Source organism: Chrysemys picta, chromosome 11, assembly GCF_011386835.1.
Source record: "Chrysemys picta bellii isolate R12L10 chromosome 11, ASM1138683v2, whole genome shotgun sequence".
Lineage (NCBI taxonomy): Eukaryota > Metazoa > Chordata > Testudines > Emydidae > Chrysemys > Chrysemys picta.
In genome coordinates, this window is record NC_088801.1 from 52464134 (window position 1) to 52480902 (window position 16769).

At 42.2% G+C, this 16769-nt stretch overlaps 1 protein-coding gene across 1 annotated transcript; it reads right to left on the reverse strand.

Moving 5' to 3' along the window:
• Nucleotides 1-1475: 1475 nt before the first annotated feature.
• Nucleotides 1476-15253, reverse strand: CAVIN2 (caveolae associated protein 2). The gene is made up of 2 exons (XM_005306819.5): nt 14291-15253; nt 1476-4068 (listed from the first exon to the last, which is right to left on the reverse strand). The coding sequence occupies exons 1-2, from the start codon at nt 14768-14770 to the stop codon at nt 3277-3279; spliced, it is 1272 nt and encodes a 423-aa protein (XP_005306876.1). The 5' UTR covers nt 14771-15253; the 3' UTR covers nt 1476-3276.
• Between the last annotated feature and the right edge of the window lie 1516 nt (nt 15254-16769).

Below are 16769 nucleotides of genomic sequence, written 5' to 3' on the forward strand. Positions count from 1 at the left end.
CTGGCATGTATATCTTCTTTCTTTTTGATCAACAAAGCTTTTGTAGTGCAAGCTCTCCTTATTTGATAATAAAGGGATAGAGAAGGCCCATATCACCATGTCTTTTCACAGAAGTGTCTTCTTATAGTGTTCAGTGCCAGAGATAACGAATGAAGGTCAAAGGGATGCTCCTTGCCTTTTCACCCAGAAGTGGATAGGAATGTCAGCAGTTTTTATGGCACTGGAAATAGAAGCACTAGCTGCTATAGGCTGCCACTAATGTAAGTATTTCAACCATATGGTCCTTACTGAACTTAATCTTTGCACAAAACTCACGTTAAGAGACCTACATTTTTAACATGATATCAAGGGTGTCCAGAGAAGTAGATGCACCTTTGTTTAAATATATAAATACCTGTCATCACAAAAAAGAATAATCATGCCCCTGGGTGAAATGTCAGGTTGACAATCACATATTTTAATTTTTTTTTTTTTTTGGAAAAATATCACTGCAGACATTTGCCCATGAAAGTATATTATAGGGAGTAATATTCATTTTCAGGAGTCAAGGAAATCAAAGACAGAAAGGGACTTTAAGATAGAGAGAGAAATTCCTTTGTTCCAAGCTGAGTTATGGGATGCAATAAAGCAGATAGCAGACAACAGAATAAACATATGAATTTTATACAAAGATAATTTTATGTTGCTAGGATTACAGACCTGTTGGTCCTTGTAAATGTATAAATATATAATCTTAGAAAAAAGTTTAATTCTGGCCCTATGACTAATCCCTGTGTATACAATGTTTCTTGAAGTAATTATTTGTACTAATTATCTATTGGGCTGATTTTTCCAAAGGTGCTGAACACCTGGAGTTCTTACTGTATGGGGTTTTAAAACTCTTAAAACACCGAGCATGTAATTAAGTCCAGTGTCTGTAAAACATAACAAAAAGTGTCTGTCTGCCATTTTTTCAGTAGTACTGTTTGAATTAAAGCTTACGAGGAGAAACAAAACAGACATTGTTAGGTTCCCTAGCTAGCATTTCATGGCTGCAAGAAGTTGACACATGTTCCATAAAGGTTAAACATGTATGCTTTGGCCTGTCAGTAAAATTAAGTCTACTAAGGCTATGTGGCACTCTAGAAGACACAAATTTATCTGTGTGACTAAACAAAATGTACAGTTCAATACAATTATGCTTGTAGGAGTATTTAAAGTATTAAAAGTCTAGTACAATGCAATAAAAATGCAGATGGAACTATCAAATTTACCAAGCTGTCTGAAAATATTCAGATGCTTTAGCAAGCTGGCAAGGTGATGTTTGAAAAGTTAAATTTGAGAAATGGTGCTTGGATTTCTAAGTAAGAACAAGGGAACAAGAAATAAATGTTATTGGGTCAATTGGGACATAAACCAAGTAGTAAATGTTTAGTCTTTAATTCTGTTTTTACCAACCTCTCTCATTTCTTTGCCCAAACACTGACATGGTTGTATTAGTTTGATTTTTTTATTTTTATTTACTTCATCACATCTGTAGTTAGTTACAAGTATTGAATAACTGAGTTACATTTTGGTTAATACAAAATAATGTAGCTGCATGGATTATGTCATCATTCTTCTTACAGATGATAGTTCTTGTATGATACTATATAATAAAGAGCTTAACTTTTAACAGTGCCTATTTAAAATCCGCTATGCTTATAGGCTAATTTCCAGTGCGATTTACTGGTTCAAGAGACTGCTTCCCTCCATGGTGTGATCTCTGGTAAGCATTCTGTAATGTGTATTTTTTTCTTAGAAAACTTTAAATCATTTGTAATTTTATACAAGGAAGGAAGCAACATGTTAGTGCAATGTTATGTAACAAGAATTCAGTATTCAGGAAACAACAGAAAACAAACAAACAATGCATAAAAATAACATGGATGTAAGGCAATTAAGGGTTTTTTTTTTTCATTTATAAGTAGCTGGAATGAAAATTCAAAGGGAATGAAATTTCTTTAACCCCTCATTTTTAATGCCTTTTCAAAATTTGCAACCTGTAATTTGAGAATATATAGGATTTTTTGTGTGTGAAAGTTGTAACATTAGTGGAGAATCCAACCCCACGGATTTATAAATTGGCCTCTTTGCCAAACAGTTAAAACCACAACATACTGTTATCCTTTAACATCTTGACCAGAAACATGAAACTTTACCATGTCCTTACATCCCTGTGACTATGTAACTATTCTGTAGGTATAGCATTACATATATGAAAATCTTTATATAGATAAGTTTTATGCTATTTTCAAAATATTCTTAAGTACAGGTGCAAAGATGGAAAATATACTGCTCTAAGGAATAAGTAGAAATTTAATTGTGTTATTTGAGTGTATAGTCTTTATACTGGCAGTAGAGATTTTTTTCCATTTCTTTTTCACATTCTCCCCTTCTGATCTTTCATCATATTGCCTCTAAGTTTCTATCATATCATCCCTTGTTTCTATCTCTGTCACTGTTTTTGCCAAGAATTACCTAAGATCTCATGGTAAGTACTGTAGCTAGTAACACATTCATCCTGGTCAGTCATCTATTTCTATAAACTGCTGTAAATTACAAAATCCTGTCTCCCTTTGCCATATAAACACAGTTGTTTCTATTAAGTGACTAACAAAAGACTCTGGGTGAAATCCTGGCCCCACTGACTCAATGGCAAAACTCCCCTGATTTCAGGAGGCAGGATTTCACCCTTTGCATATTCTGCTCTTTTAGTCAGAATGTAAAATGGAGCCATGCCCAAAATAAAATATACATGTATATACAACAATTACTGAATCCATTAGCATATCCAGGACATGGCAAGGTAAGCTAAGCTAGAGTGTTCAGTGACATTAAGTTTATATAAAAAACTACTACACAGCTACAAAATACTGCAATAAGAAGGAAAAAAAATATTTCTTGACTACTATCCAAGCACATCCCTGATCTAACTTAAAAATCCAGTTGACCAGCCTGCCTCCACTGGTCAAGTTCTTTTCCTGATCTCTCCAATTGCAACTGACTGCAGCAACTCTAAATTAATATTACCAGCTGTTTGACCAAGTATAGGAGTGGAGCACCTTGTAGGTTGCCTGCATAGTAGACCTTGTTCATTCTGCATCTCAATACTATGCAATACATTAGCACTGCACAGAAAACAACAAACTTAATCACTGTCACCCGATACATTGTATGTGTAACAGAAATATACACTGCTTCTTTGCTTAACTAAACCTGTTTGCATTTCTGAACACAAAGGAAGGCTCAGATTTATTATGCAGTTTGGTCTATCTGGAGAACAGCTGCTTGAGTTGATTCTTCATCAGATTGTTCTGTTTCCCCACTGGTTGGCTTGTTTCTTTCATCATACAGTCTCTGGCTAGAAACTTCTAGTGCTGTCCCATATTCTTCATCATCTTCAACAATTGAGAGCTCAATGTTGCTGTTGATCGTCACGTCCCCTTCTCTGCTTTCTTTCTCCAGAGAATCAGCTATTGCTTTGCCTTCCTCAATTAGAGAAGTTGGAGGTGTGATATCCGAGAGCCCCTCAGTAAACGAGGTCTCCTCCTCATTCACTGCCTGCTCACTGCTTGTCGTTTCTGTTGGTTTGTCCTCGTTTTCAGCAGGGGTCTCTCCTTCATGGACTTTCTTCACGTTCAATGGGAGGGGAGACGCTTTGAAAGAGGAGCTTTTTGAGGAGGAGGATTTCTGATGATGTGGAGTGAGCGATTTCTTAATCTTCTCCCGTCGTTCAACTGAGACGATTTTTGTGCTGATCTTGTTCATCTTTTTCTCAATATTTTGGCGAGAAAATGCTTTCTTGAGGCTGTCCACTTTCTTGAGGCTTGATCTTTTTATCTTCTCAGCTCTTGATTCTCCCATTTTTTCCTCTACGCTGTCATCCAGACCATCTTCGTCATGAGGCATTTCATCATCGGAAGACAGCTCCACCGTATGCAAGGTTTCTTCCAGAGTTTTGTTCTCATCCACAGACTCTTCCTTTCCTTCTGTAATACTGGGAACGGGTTCTTTCACAAACACGTTGGCAGGAATCTCATTTTCCTCCTGAAAGAGTTGACAATATTTGAGTTTCATAGTTCACAGGACACAAATTTGATAAACAAAGCATAACCCTGGACAATGTTACATTGTTTTTTACAATGAGATGAAGGAAGCTGAGCATTTTTTATGTTTTGTTATATTTAGCCAGCAAGAAACCACTCAAAACCCTCTCAACCATTCTGTTGTACAGCTTAAGGCAAATGAGCTGCCAACTGTGAGATTTCAGTTTCAGAGGGCTCAGAATATATAGATATAGAATATGAATCAATCCTATTCTGTCATTTAAATTAGATATTACTAATAAGGGTTTAACCACAAAACTGTAAATCTAACGCTAGAGGAAAAGGCTGGGTTTTGGTTTAGGCATGAGACTGAGCATTGGGAAGTTTGGGTTCAATTCTTGGTTGTCAGACTCACCACTTGACCTCAGGCAAGTCATATATAACCTCTCTGTGCTTCAGTTTCCTTATCTGTAAAATAGGGATATACTGCTGACCTATGACACAGGTACAGCAAGTCTTTTTTCCTTAAAATAGGATGCGTTTTGAGATCCTCCGATGGAGAGTGCAATATGCCTGGCAAGTAGGATTAATTGTGTTTGAGAGAGAAAAATACATGGTTGCTAAAAGTTGGTAAAGTATGTTTGTAAAGAATGGACCAAATCCACTGGTGTAAATTGGTTAAGCCTCCTTGATTTCAATAAGTTTTACTGCCATTGATGATATGGTTCAATATTTTGAGTTCTGTTTAACTTCGATTGCAGTAGCTTGAACACTGCTGTAACAGTTTGATGGAGCTGGATTTTGCCCACCTTGATTCACATAAGGACGAGACCTTTGGCACGTTGCTCTCACCCTGCCCATGTCACCACCTCCTCTGGACGGAGCAGTGCCCTGCAGGGTTGCACTCTGGAAGGAGAGCAGGAAGCAGCAGAAGGGAGAGAGGCTTGGCTTTTAAACGAGGTCCTATGGGCAGCCACAAGTGCTCCAGAGCTAGTTGAGGGGGCACGGGGTTTCCATGTGGGGGAGTGCGGGCCTCCTGCAGATCCTTCAGGGATCCTTTGAGCTGTGTGCGATCTAACCCCAAACCCTTTCTGGGTGGGTCGGAACCCAGCCTCTCCTTTCCCTTGACAGAATATCATGGGAGAAACTCTGAAGGAACTTTGCACAGGTTTCCCTTATTCCTCTCCTGTCGGTTTTATGGTAGGAGAGGCGATCCATCCCGTGATGATTAGAATATGTTGTTTTTCCAATACAGAAGGAATGGTACTGATTTTTTTTTTTTATTTGGGGGGTGGGGAGAATGTGGGATGGGACATATAAACTAAGCACATCTATGAAACTTCTAAAAAATGAAATTGAAAAATCATGCAAAAATTAAAGGAGACTAATTAATGTTACATGCCATAGAGAATAACAGTAGTTCTTTGCATTAAGCATTTGAGCTGGACAACAGGTGCCTATTTTTATTTTTTTTTAATAACCAAGAAAGGTCAGGGAGGGATGTATTCAAGAAGAAGTCTCTAAATAAAGAGCAGGCTGAGCAGGGAAAGAGTGGAACTGGAAATTAAGGGCCACCTCCTGCAAATAGTTACAGCGCTTGAACCCCTGAGGAATTCAAAGGGGACATCTCTCAGTAGTAAGCACTACATTCGGTGGCATGTTACTGCAGGATTGTGTCCTAAGAAAGAAAAGCAAGCAAACCTAGAATATTCCTTTATTTATTTTCCTACCATTGTAATATCTTCATGTTCTGCATTCATATTACTTAGTTTATCATTTTTAACTTGGCAAAGCTTAGGAGATACCCCAGTCACCTCGTTCAGAGCTACAGACTGGGGGGGGAAAAATTCAAAACATCTTTTAGATATAGAAAGGGCTACGTGCCCGATGTGATGGTCTCAGGTCTGTCCTTAGTGGGCAAGAGATTACATTTAAGGGAAAAACCACCATACGCAATTCAAAACTTCTGTTCATTAGTGCGGGGTGTGATCCCTAGAGAAAATGGTCTCTTGGTTTAAGATTTCTGGTGAGGCTGCACAGGAATGACTGGATGAATGCATTGCAAACACCAAACTTTATTTTAAAAAACCAAGTCACATACAAAATGTAAAGTCACATTCCTTTGCTGCTAGTCCACTACGTAGCCTTCCTGGAAACAAATTATGCGTACACCTATGAACAGAATTTTAAACAAGCATGTTTCGTGTGTGAGGAATATTCTTTAAGGTAACAAAAGAAAAAGAATGGAAAACACTTTTGTGAGATATTTGTACATTTCACTTTTCTGCTGTTTCTATTGACCTTGACGACACTCCCAAAATGTTCTGTACTTTTCCCACAGTGGAATCCTAATAAAACGGTCACTCTTGCTACATGTTTACATATAAAGATTTTGTTCTGGTGCTGAGCGCCGTAAATAAGTGGGCACAGTATGTAGTCTTGTGATTTTTAACTTGGTTTACGGTGACCAGAAAGCAACTATTTATCACAGCAGCTTTAACGATCCAAAAAAGCTCTTACTGCAATTCAAATATTTATAATGTTCTCCAATTTCATTACCGAAATATGGACTATATGAGTGGGTACAATTGCTCATTTGACCCCAGTACAACTATTTGGAGAATCAAGTATAGGACATCAAATATAAAAGTTTACTGGCCTAATCTTTCCAAATCTGGACAATTAGAAGTTTTGTGTACAGTGCTGTATGGTCCAATATTCAGGTATAAGAATGTGAATAGAACAGATTACAAGGTTTCAGACAATCACTTGTAAATTACATTGATTAGGATTTATTAAGCTTTGCTTTAAAAGCTGAACTATATAAAATAAAAGGCCCAAATCCTGCCATCCTTACTCAGATAGAACTCCCTTTAACTTTAATGGAATTCTGTCCAAGTAAGGATGAGTAGAATCTTAAAAAATATTTAATATAGCAAAATGGTTTCATGTGAAATTGACCATATACTGAGTCTGATCCAGAGATGAACCAACACTGTTCAGTTCAAGGTCAATTCAGTGACCTTTCTAAACTGTTAAATCAAAGTACTGAAAATTCTAAAAACATTATTATAAACATTTTATTTTAATATTTAAAAACATGGGGGGGAGGGACACAAACATCCAGTTTTCAGTACAGATAAAAATTCATAACCTCTATAATGCTCCATAATAATCAGCTAATTATTCATTTAAAGTTACAGGGGTGGGATGTACTTGTGGCTGAAGCACAGGAGTGGGAATCAGGAAGTCTGGCTTGTATTCCCATCCCGTCACAGATTTCCTGTGTAAATCAACCTTTGTGCCTCAGTTTTTCCACCTGTAAAATGGAGGTACTTTCCTCTCTGTGAGTGTTGAGATTTGGCTCATTCGTGTTTGTAAAGCATAATGGGATCCTTAGATAGAAGGTACAAGAAAAATGCAAATTATTATAATAGAATAAAATCTCTAGAATGAAATCTGCTTTGCTGCTAAATACTGTTTTAAAAATCATTACTATGAGCATGTTAATAAATGGGATATCTTTAACTTTGACTGCAGTCTACCCAGAAGTCCTTCTGAGCTCCATTATGTTACATTTGGTTGTGTTAGGTAGGTTGCAGGACTGTAGTTCAGCCAGGATGAGTACGCTTTAAAACTTCAGCATGAAAGTACCATTATTAATTTTTCAAGATAAAAAAATTTAAGCATCTGATCTCTTGGACTGGATCAAAACCAGGAGAAACATGCTAACCAATTCTGAGATGGGATCAAAATGTATCTTCCTTTCATCCCCCATCTTTAGAAAGCTAAAACAAGGCTTGCATTTTTCCAGATCAGTCATTACTATACACAACTAATGAGTGGCCTTTCTGTATTTTGTTTCTAATGTCATCAGTTGTGACACAATAATGCAAGTGCTCCATGGATGTGGAACTGCCACTGAAGTCAACAGGACCCGAGAAGTTTCTGCAAGATCAGGTCCTTGGTCAGCATAGAGCAGTGGTCACCAACCCGTCGATTACTATCAACTGGTCGATCCTAGAGGATCTCCCAGTTGATCACGATCTCTGGTGGCAGTGCAGTGTGGCCGCCTCAGGCTACCCCAGCTCCATACTGCTCCCGGAAGTGGCCACTGCAGCCCCGGGGGTGGGCAGGGATCTCCCTCCGCGCATGCTGCTCCTGCCTGCAAGCACCGCCCCCGCAGCTTCCATTGGCCAGGAGAGCTGTGGGGAGCTGTGCTTGCAGACAGGGGCAGCGTGCAGAGCCATGTACCCCCTTCCCCCCCACCCCAGGGGCACGTTGGCTCCTTCCGGGAGCAGTGTGTGACCGGGGTAGGCAGGGAGCCTGCTTTAACCTCGTTGCACCTGCTGCTGACTGGGAGCCACCAGAGGTAAGTGCTGCCTAGCAGGAAGCAGCACCCCATACCCCCTCTGCACCCCAGCCCTGAGCCCTCTTCCAGAGCCAGCATCCCATCTCTTCTGCACCCCAGCCTTGACACACACCCCTAGAGCCCCCTCTCACATTGCAAACCCCTTGGCCCCAGCCCAGAGCCCGCACCCCCTCCTGAACCCCAACCCCCTGCCCCAGCCTGCTGAAAGTGAGTGAGGGTGGGGGAGAGTGAGCAAAGGGGGGAGGGATGGAGTGAGTGGGGCAGGTAGATCCTGAGTTGCCCTTAGATTCCAAAAGTGATCTTGGGCATAAAAAGGTTGGAGACCATTGGCATAGAAGTTTTATGCAGTCGTTTTGGGGGCTCTTATGTATGGGGATATACACTTCTCCGCTGTAGTAAAAGCCTCACATTCATAACAATGTACTATAAAAATTGAACCTATGAGTGAGTATTTATAACAAACAATAGTGAGTTTTTTTTTTTTTAAATCACCCACCCCTGGCGTGGCTAGAATCACCACTGAAGAAAAACACCTCTGCACGCACTGTGTTGGGGGAAGATAGGAGCATTTAACTGGCTACATCTAGAGCAGACTATGTAATAAGAGGACATGTCACATGCAGAAGAAAACTTTTCTCAAGCCCCCCTCCCTTGTTATTTTTCAGTGGGTTGTTTAATATTCTAAATGGATGTTTTGCCAAATGGCAGAGCAGATTTCTGTCAAGAGTAAGTTTACTACTGGTCAGAACAGCCTTAACTCCTTCCACTTTTCCTCAGACCACAGCTGCTCTGAGTTTGTAGATGGGTGTGGGCACAGTACCAAGTGGGACGTTGGAGGGGCAAGTTCTCTAATAAGTTAATAGTTTTCAGCACATCATCCATAGCTTGCTTACTTTCCCTTTTTCGTTGTTTCTTTACTTTTGAACATGAAGGTGCTTTTTCAGAAGGCTATTTGTTATGCTGGTTGATGCAACAAAATGCAAACACAGTTAATTTCCTGTGGCTTTCTCTTGCTCACTTCATTTCAGGATCAAATATTCACTAACTGCAGTGACTGGAAGGGGCTTGAATACCACTTTACTGACCCCTACCTATAATTTAGCATATTTTTCTGTCCCATCCAATAGTAAATGAGATATTTTATTGAAACACTAGGCCGTATTCCTCTTTATTTTGGATTTTACTATGTCACCCCCCTTCAGTCTGTCTTAATGCATGTGTGACAGCATGAAATTTGTTCTGAATCCATGCAGTCCAAAATCGTGTTGGTCATGCGGTTGCAACAAAACAGACAGGAACAATGCCAAAGCTTAACAAGGCTTTAAAAACAGTCACTTCAGTGTTTTAGACTGCTGCACCACTTATGGTAGTTGTAATAATTTTTAAAGCCTTACAGGTTTAGATACGACAACATTAAAAATATGGACTCAAAGAAATATGCAAACTAGGGAGGGAAAAAAAACTAAGAATATTTGAATACAAAATATGCAAATTGATAGTTTTCTCGCTGTATTTTCATATTGAGTGTATTCATTGAGGGAAATCTGATGCTAACAAGTCAGAGCCTGTCCTCAGAAAATAAACCCTTAGCTCAATTATGTCTTCCTTACACACCCAATGCTCCTGTTAAAACAGCAACAGGGAGCAAACTCAAATTCAGAACTAAGTCCCTAATCTATGCTTTTATTTTCACATGAAGTTGTTTTTCTAAAACAGGAGACAAAGTCCTTAATGAGACACAAACAGCATAAAAGTTAAAGTTGTTTTTAAGTGGCAGAAAATAAAACCGAAATGAAACAAAACTGCCCTACATCCAAATTCCTTTTTAAAAACAAATCTGATGTTAATACTGTATCATAGCAGCAGTTGCTTCTTTCGCCCAGAGGTCCCTGACCACTGTCATACACAAATCCACCCATCCTTTTGAGCTTTTTCCTGTGTATAATTCTTTTGCTGGGGGGACAGTCTAGAGGACTAATAGGTCTTTTCCATATTAAACATCTATTAAAGAGACCACACAGCTTTTGTGGAGATCTGCAGACAGGTAACAGTTATTAGCAGGCTTATGCAGAAGGAAAGAAAGAGGCAACAGAAAAGCATCATGGCGAACATTTGGGATCCTTGCCAGGGTGTGGTCAGTCTGTTCCCTTGAGCTGAATACAAGTTCGCAAAGAGAACAGCACAGGCTCTGGGGTGGAAAATGCCAGTCCCTCCCATCTTCGCTCCTGGGAGAGAATTCCAACCTCTCCAAACAGCTCTTTCACACCAGCCACTCAAATGTGACAGGCCAGGAGATGTTTGCCTGGGACTTCAGTCCACAAGACACCCAAGTTTCTCTTTAACAGCTGGTTTGTGTTACTGACAAGAAGTATTGCAATCTCTTAGCAATGTTGTTGTAGATATGTTGCTCCCAGGACATGAGAGAGACAAGGTAGGTGAGGTAATATCTTTTATTGGACCAACTTCTGTTTTGGAAGCGTCAAGCTTTCAAGCTTCACAGAGCACTTCTTCTGATCTGGGTAACCAGAGTGTCTGAGCTAACCTCAGGCAAGACTGTTAGGCATAAGAGTTTCACGCATGCTGTAGAAGACCACTTAAAATAAAGTGGGCAACTAACGGTGAGCAGGCAGCAGGATATGTTACAAATTTTTGTAATGAACCATAAAACCAGTGTCTCTGCTTAGTCCATGGTTTTTAGTATCTAGCACAATTCTAGTGTCAATGAATTTCAGTTCGCAAACTTGTCTTTTGAAGGTGTTGTGCAGGTTTCCTTTGAGGATGAGGATTGAGAGGTCAGATATGGAGTGCCCCATATGCTTATCGATCTAACCCTCAATTGCCCACTTCAGTTTAAACTACATGGTCTCCCTGCACCATGTGTGAACGCCTTATGCTTAACCATTTGTCCCAGCTTGTAGTTAGCTTATTCACAATCCCCAGACCTGAAGAAGAGCGGTGCGAAGCTCACAAACTTGTTCCTTCCATCAATAGAAGTTGGTCCAATAAAAGATATTACCTCACCTATCTTCTCTCTCTGTTCTCTTGGCAATACATTTACTGATGTTAAATGTGATTTTTTTTCTTTGCTAAATAAGGGACTTAGACCTGATTCTCCTATTATTTACACCAGCTTTACAGCAGGTTAGCGCCACTGATTTACACTGGGGTCAACTAGGGGTTGGTTCATGTAAGTGAGAGGAGAGTCAGGTCCATTGCATCCTTAGAAGAGAGATTTAGGACACAACACCCTTCTGTACAAAAGTACCTCTGTGAGTGATGGAACTGCACAGGCTGAATTTCCTTCTGCAGTCACTCACAAAAATGGGCCTACATTGTTTGGTTTGCTTTTGTGACCAATAATGCATTTTGGAACCTGGTATTAAAGAAGGGCCCAGGCCAAAACCTCCATTTTGAAGGTTCCTTAACTTTTCAGAGGATTTGATTTGGCAAATATTTCCTCTTAAGCCACCGCCTTGTCCTCCTTCAAATCCCTCAAGACTAACCTTTACCATGATGCCTTAAAACCTTAGCGCCAACCCTACTCCATATTTAAAGGTTTAAAATCTAAATTCTGTATCTCAAACCCATCTTTTGGTATCTGATCCCTATGAGGTTGTACTATTTTAAATTTCAATGAAATATCTTAAATTCTTTTTAGAAACCTAGGTACTGCATCTCTCTTAATATATCTGGCACATGGTCAGCTTTTTAGTTGCTTTTGAGGTGGGAAAGACCGTGGGCTGCAAATGCCCTATACGTGCCATGATCTCTTCCTCCTCTGTCTTTAAAATATTAACTTACAGCATCAAGAGAATAATAAGCAACAAGGTGGGGGTCTTTCCTAAGGGAATGGGCTGTAGATTAATTAAGCCTGCCCAATCTTTAAATCTAGTACTAGCCTGATTAAAAAAAAAATCTAGCTATATATGAAAGTGGACTATATAATTAACATATTTAACAGGATAAAAGGTAAATTTACACTTCAGCATTTAACTAGCTGAAGTCAAATGGGATTGTCCTGAAACAAAATTTCAATGACACTTTTTAGAAGTAAAAGGCATGTCCACAATCCACATCATTGCTTAAAAAGGAGAAAATATGCAAACCGTTGGTTCATACCACTGAAAGGCTGGCAAACAGAAAGCTGAGTTTTACAACTCTATTAAAAACAGATTGCTGAATATGCTGGGATCAACCTAAAAATCAAAGTTGGCATTTTGTCGAGGGCCACAAGAACTATTAATATTCTAAGTATTCTACTTCCTTGATCAAAATGGGCAGGTTACTTTTTCCCAGTTATGACCTCAAAGAGTTAAGGATTGCATTATGTGCTCTCTCTGAAAGTTTCCACTAGCTCCTCTTGTGCTGCAATGAAAGCATAACAGCAGCAATGGATTCCTTCCCCTTCGTGTGGAAAAGCGAATATAAACTGGTTGGTGAAATGCAAAGTTTTCTGTGCATGCTTTCTTAAGAACTGTTGCATGCATATAAGTTACAAACTGTACATGCTAAAATACACAAACATATTGGCCATGAATGTGTTCCCACGCTGCGTTGGTGCTAGTAATTCTTAAGTGGAAAATGTGTGTATGCATGATAATGTAGTGCTATTACAGAATGGTAACGAATCTGTGACTTGTGTTATGTGTGGCACTGGTGGCATTGAGCTGCAAAATGTATCTATAAAGAGCACCCTACTTTCATGGGTGAGTGAATCAGAGTGTTCTTGCTAGTTAAGTACCAATAGTAGTTGATAGAGAATATATACTGCCAGGGAGAAGTGCATGTGTTTTATAAGGGAAGTGAGCATAGATCACCACAGCACTGGTCTGGAAAGTATTTGTATCCATGTAAAAAGGACATGTGTTCTACACAGATGATGAATTTGAGCATTCTCTGCATGTGGCCCTAGGAAGATTGAGAGGAACAGTGTATTTCCACGAGAAAGCCAAGTGTCTCCTGTGAGCCATCATTAGCAGCACTGACCTGGCACATGCATGTGGTTCCAAGGGAAATTGCATAGGTTACACACATTTAATTCAGTAGGATGTTCTCCTGGTGGCAGCACCTGCAGCTCTTACATGTCTGGCAAAGGCATGGTTGGGGTGAAGCCCATGCATTGCACAAGGGTGAGGAAGTGGGGTGTGTCCACGCCTGGCATAGAGCTGACAAGTTTTGTGCAGCTCCGTGTGCCACATTGCTCACCAGGGAGTGAAGGGAACTAATCTCCTCTGCATACTGTGAGCAGTGGGAAGAGACCACACCTTCTCAGCGACCCAAGGGTAGATGAAGGCTAGGGTGACCAGATTTTATAGGGCAGTCCTGATTTTTGGGGCTCTTTCTTATATAGGCACCTATTATCCCCACCCCCTGTTCCGATTTTTCACACTTGCGGTCTGGTCACCCTGATGAAGGCACTGGGCTCTCCACAAGCCCTGGCCGGAGTGGCTATGGGAGAAAGAGCGGAGGTGGCGCTGCAGGGGGCCAGGTGGCCGAGCACTGGAGAGAGGGCACCTCCAACCACCTGCCCCTTGCAATGGGTCTGCTCCCAAGGACAGGGCAAGAGTAGGGTGACCAGATGTTCCAATTTTATAGGGACAGTCCTGATATTTGGGGCTTTGTCTTATATAGGCACCTATTACCGCCCATCCCCTGTCTTGATTTTTCACACTTGCTGTCTGGTCACCTTAGGCAAGAAGTAGAAGGAGGAAGGCACCATCCACCACCTGGGGGGGAAGGGGGTGGATGAATAAAGGGGCCAAGTGCCTGGTAGTTCAGGAGAGCAGTGGGTGGGGAGCAGTAGGGTCCAGCCTGCCCCGCAGACCAGGGGCGGCGGCAGCAGCGGACTGACCTGGAAAATGAGCACTTTGAAGTGGTTGCGGCGCAGCAGCTGCGCGTGGTTGTTCTCCAGCCGCTTGACCTGCGCGCACTGGCGCTCCATGCGCTCCCGCACCTCGCGGGTGTGCGCGCTGACCTTGCGCGACTTCTCCAGCAGCTTGCTGACCGCGTTGCTGGTGGAGGTGTGGTGCTTGCACAGCTTGCTCAGGTCGCCCTGGATGCCCTTCACTGAGCCCTCCAGCTCGATCTGCCGCTGCTCCATCTTGAGCTGCTTCTCCTGCACCGAGTCCAGCATGTTCACCAGCTTGTCCAGCAGGGTGAGCACGGTGATGGCGTTCACCTGCGAGCCGTCCCGGATCGCCTCTCCCGGCGCTGCAGGCAGCGGGCTGGGGCTGCCCGAGGGCTCCGGGCTGGGGCTCTGCTCCAGCTGCTCCTCGGGGCTCGGCGGAGCGTGGGCGCCGCTCCGCTCGGCCTGCACCCCATCCTCTCCCATGGCGGGGAGCACAGCAAGGGCCCCTGGTGGCCTCCTCTGCAGCGCTCCTGGTGCGCTCCTGGCTGGATCCCGCTGGGACCCGCAGGCAGCCGCCGCTGGACACGAGCTGCCCAACGAGCTCCCAGCCTCTCTTAAAGGCTCCCACTCCCCACCCAGTGGGAGGCGAAAGTCCGCCAACTCCGGGCTGCGCTCAACTTCGTGCGACACACACACGCTGCCTAGTCCCCTCCCCAGCGAGGAAACCAATCCCGGAGCCGTGTGTGTGTGTGTGTGTGTTGGGGAGGGGGGTGCCTTCGCCGGGAGCAGGATTGGGCCCGCCAGCTTTTCCCCTGCTGCTGCAGGTTTAACTCGCTCCCCCCCCCCCCTTTAAGGGGAATGTCATATTTCAACCATGACTTCATGCAAGGCGGAGAAAACCTGCCCCGTGGCCCAGTTCCATCGCCAGCCGTTGGCTGCAGCCTGTAAACTTCTACCGCCTGCTCTGCGACGGGTGCAACACAAGAGCTTGTGTTTTCCTCTCCCCACCCGCCCTTTTTCCTGGATACCGAGTGATTTTAATGGAAAGTATTGTTTGCCTTTGTTCTGGGCTGGCTGATGGGTTTCAGCTTGAACCGAGAAAGGCAGGGGAACAAAGTTTAAGGCACCTTTAGTTATCTTTTTTAAAAGAGAAATATCTCAATGGGTTTATGAAAGCCACCAACGGGTTGGGGGGTAATAAGTAAATAAAATCCAACCACACCCGTTGCCTGAAGCTCCAGGCAATGAAAGGAGCCAGGATCAGGCCCTTAACAATACAATTGCTATGCATAGAATCATAGAATATCAGGGTTGGAAGGGACCTCAGGAGGTCATCGAGTCCAACCCCCTGCTCAAAGCAGGACCAATCCCCAGACAGTTTTTTACCCCAGTTGCCTAAATGGCCCCCTCAAGGATTGATCTCACAACCCTGGGTTTAACAGGCCAATGCTCAAACCACTGAGCTATCACTCCTTAATCCGAAGAAGTGGGCTGTAGTCCACGAAAGCTTATGCTCTAATAAATTTGTTAGTCTCTAAGGTGCCACAAGTACTCCTGTTCTTCTTTTTGCGGATACAGACTAACACGGCTGCTACTCTGAAAATTGCTATTGAGTTCTCTGAGTTACAACTGAGATAAACGAAGCTCTGCTGTGTGAAAAATATTTCAAGTGTAACGCAGAGAACTTTTTAATAATCTCATTTCTATCATTTTAAAAAAACACTTTAAAAACTTTTTGGGTCAGACATTTAAAGATGGCTTCTAATGCTGCATCTGCATTTTTGTGTCCACACCTGCAGAAAAAAGTGGTTGGATTTAACCATGTACCTATTTGATTGTGCTCCCAAAGCAAGTAGTTAAATGTCCTATCTTTTGTGCCCACAGTTAATTGGAAGGGCAAAATGAGAGGCTGTCTTGAAGGCTTTAAAAAAATATAGGGGCCTTGATCTTGCAACTGAATGCAGGCGAGTAGCTCCCTGCGCCCTCCTGCAGCCCCACAGAAGTCAAAAGGCCTCTGCATCAGCTCAAGGGTCCGCATATATGGACCGTGGAGCCTTACGTACATACTTAGCTTTATGCATGTTAACTCAGTGGGGCTGCTCTAGCGTGAAAGTGTTTTCAGGAGTTGAGCTTTATGTGAATTTAATGTTTATGAAAGGTGCTGGCTTGACTGCCCTGGAGGTCTTCTGCGTACCCTCGGGAGAGCCACAGCCTGGAGAGTCACAGTGCAAACTTCTTCCCACTGTACCTCAAATGTATCTCCAGCCTGACCTGGACAGAATGCCTGTAGGGGTGTCTAAGCTATACTGTGCAGTTGAAACTGACATTGTGCCCTCTCATTAAAGTTAACGGAAATCACTTAGCTAAAATCCTGTAGAGGGCTTTGGAAATATGTACTGTTCTGATGGATATATTTTCAAACATAAGTGATCAAGGTAAAAAAACGTTGAAAGTCACCTATTTTACATACAAATCTGTGATC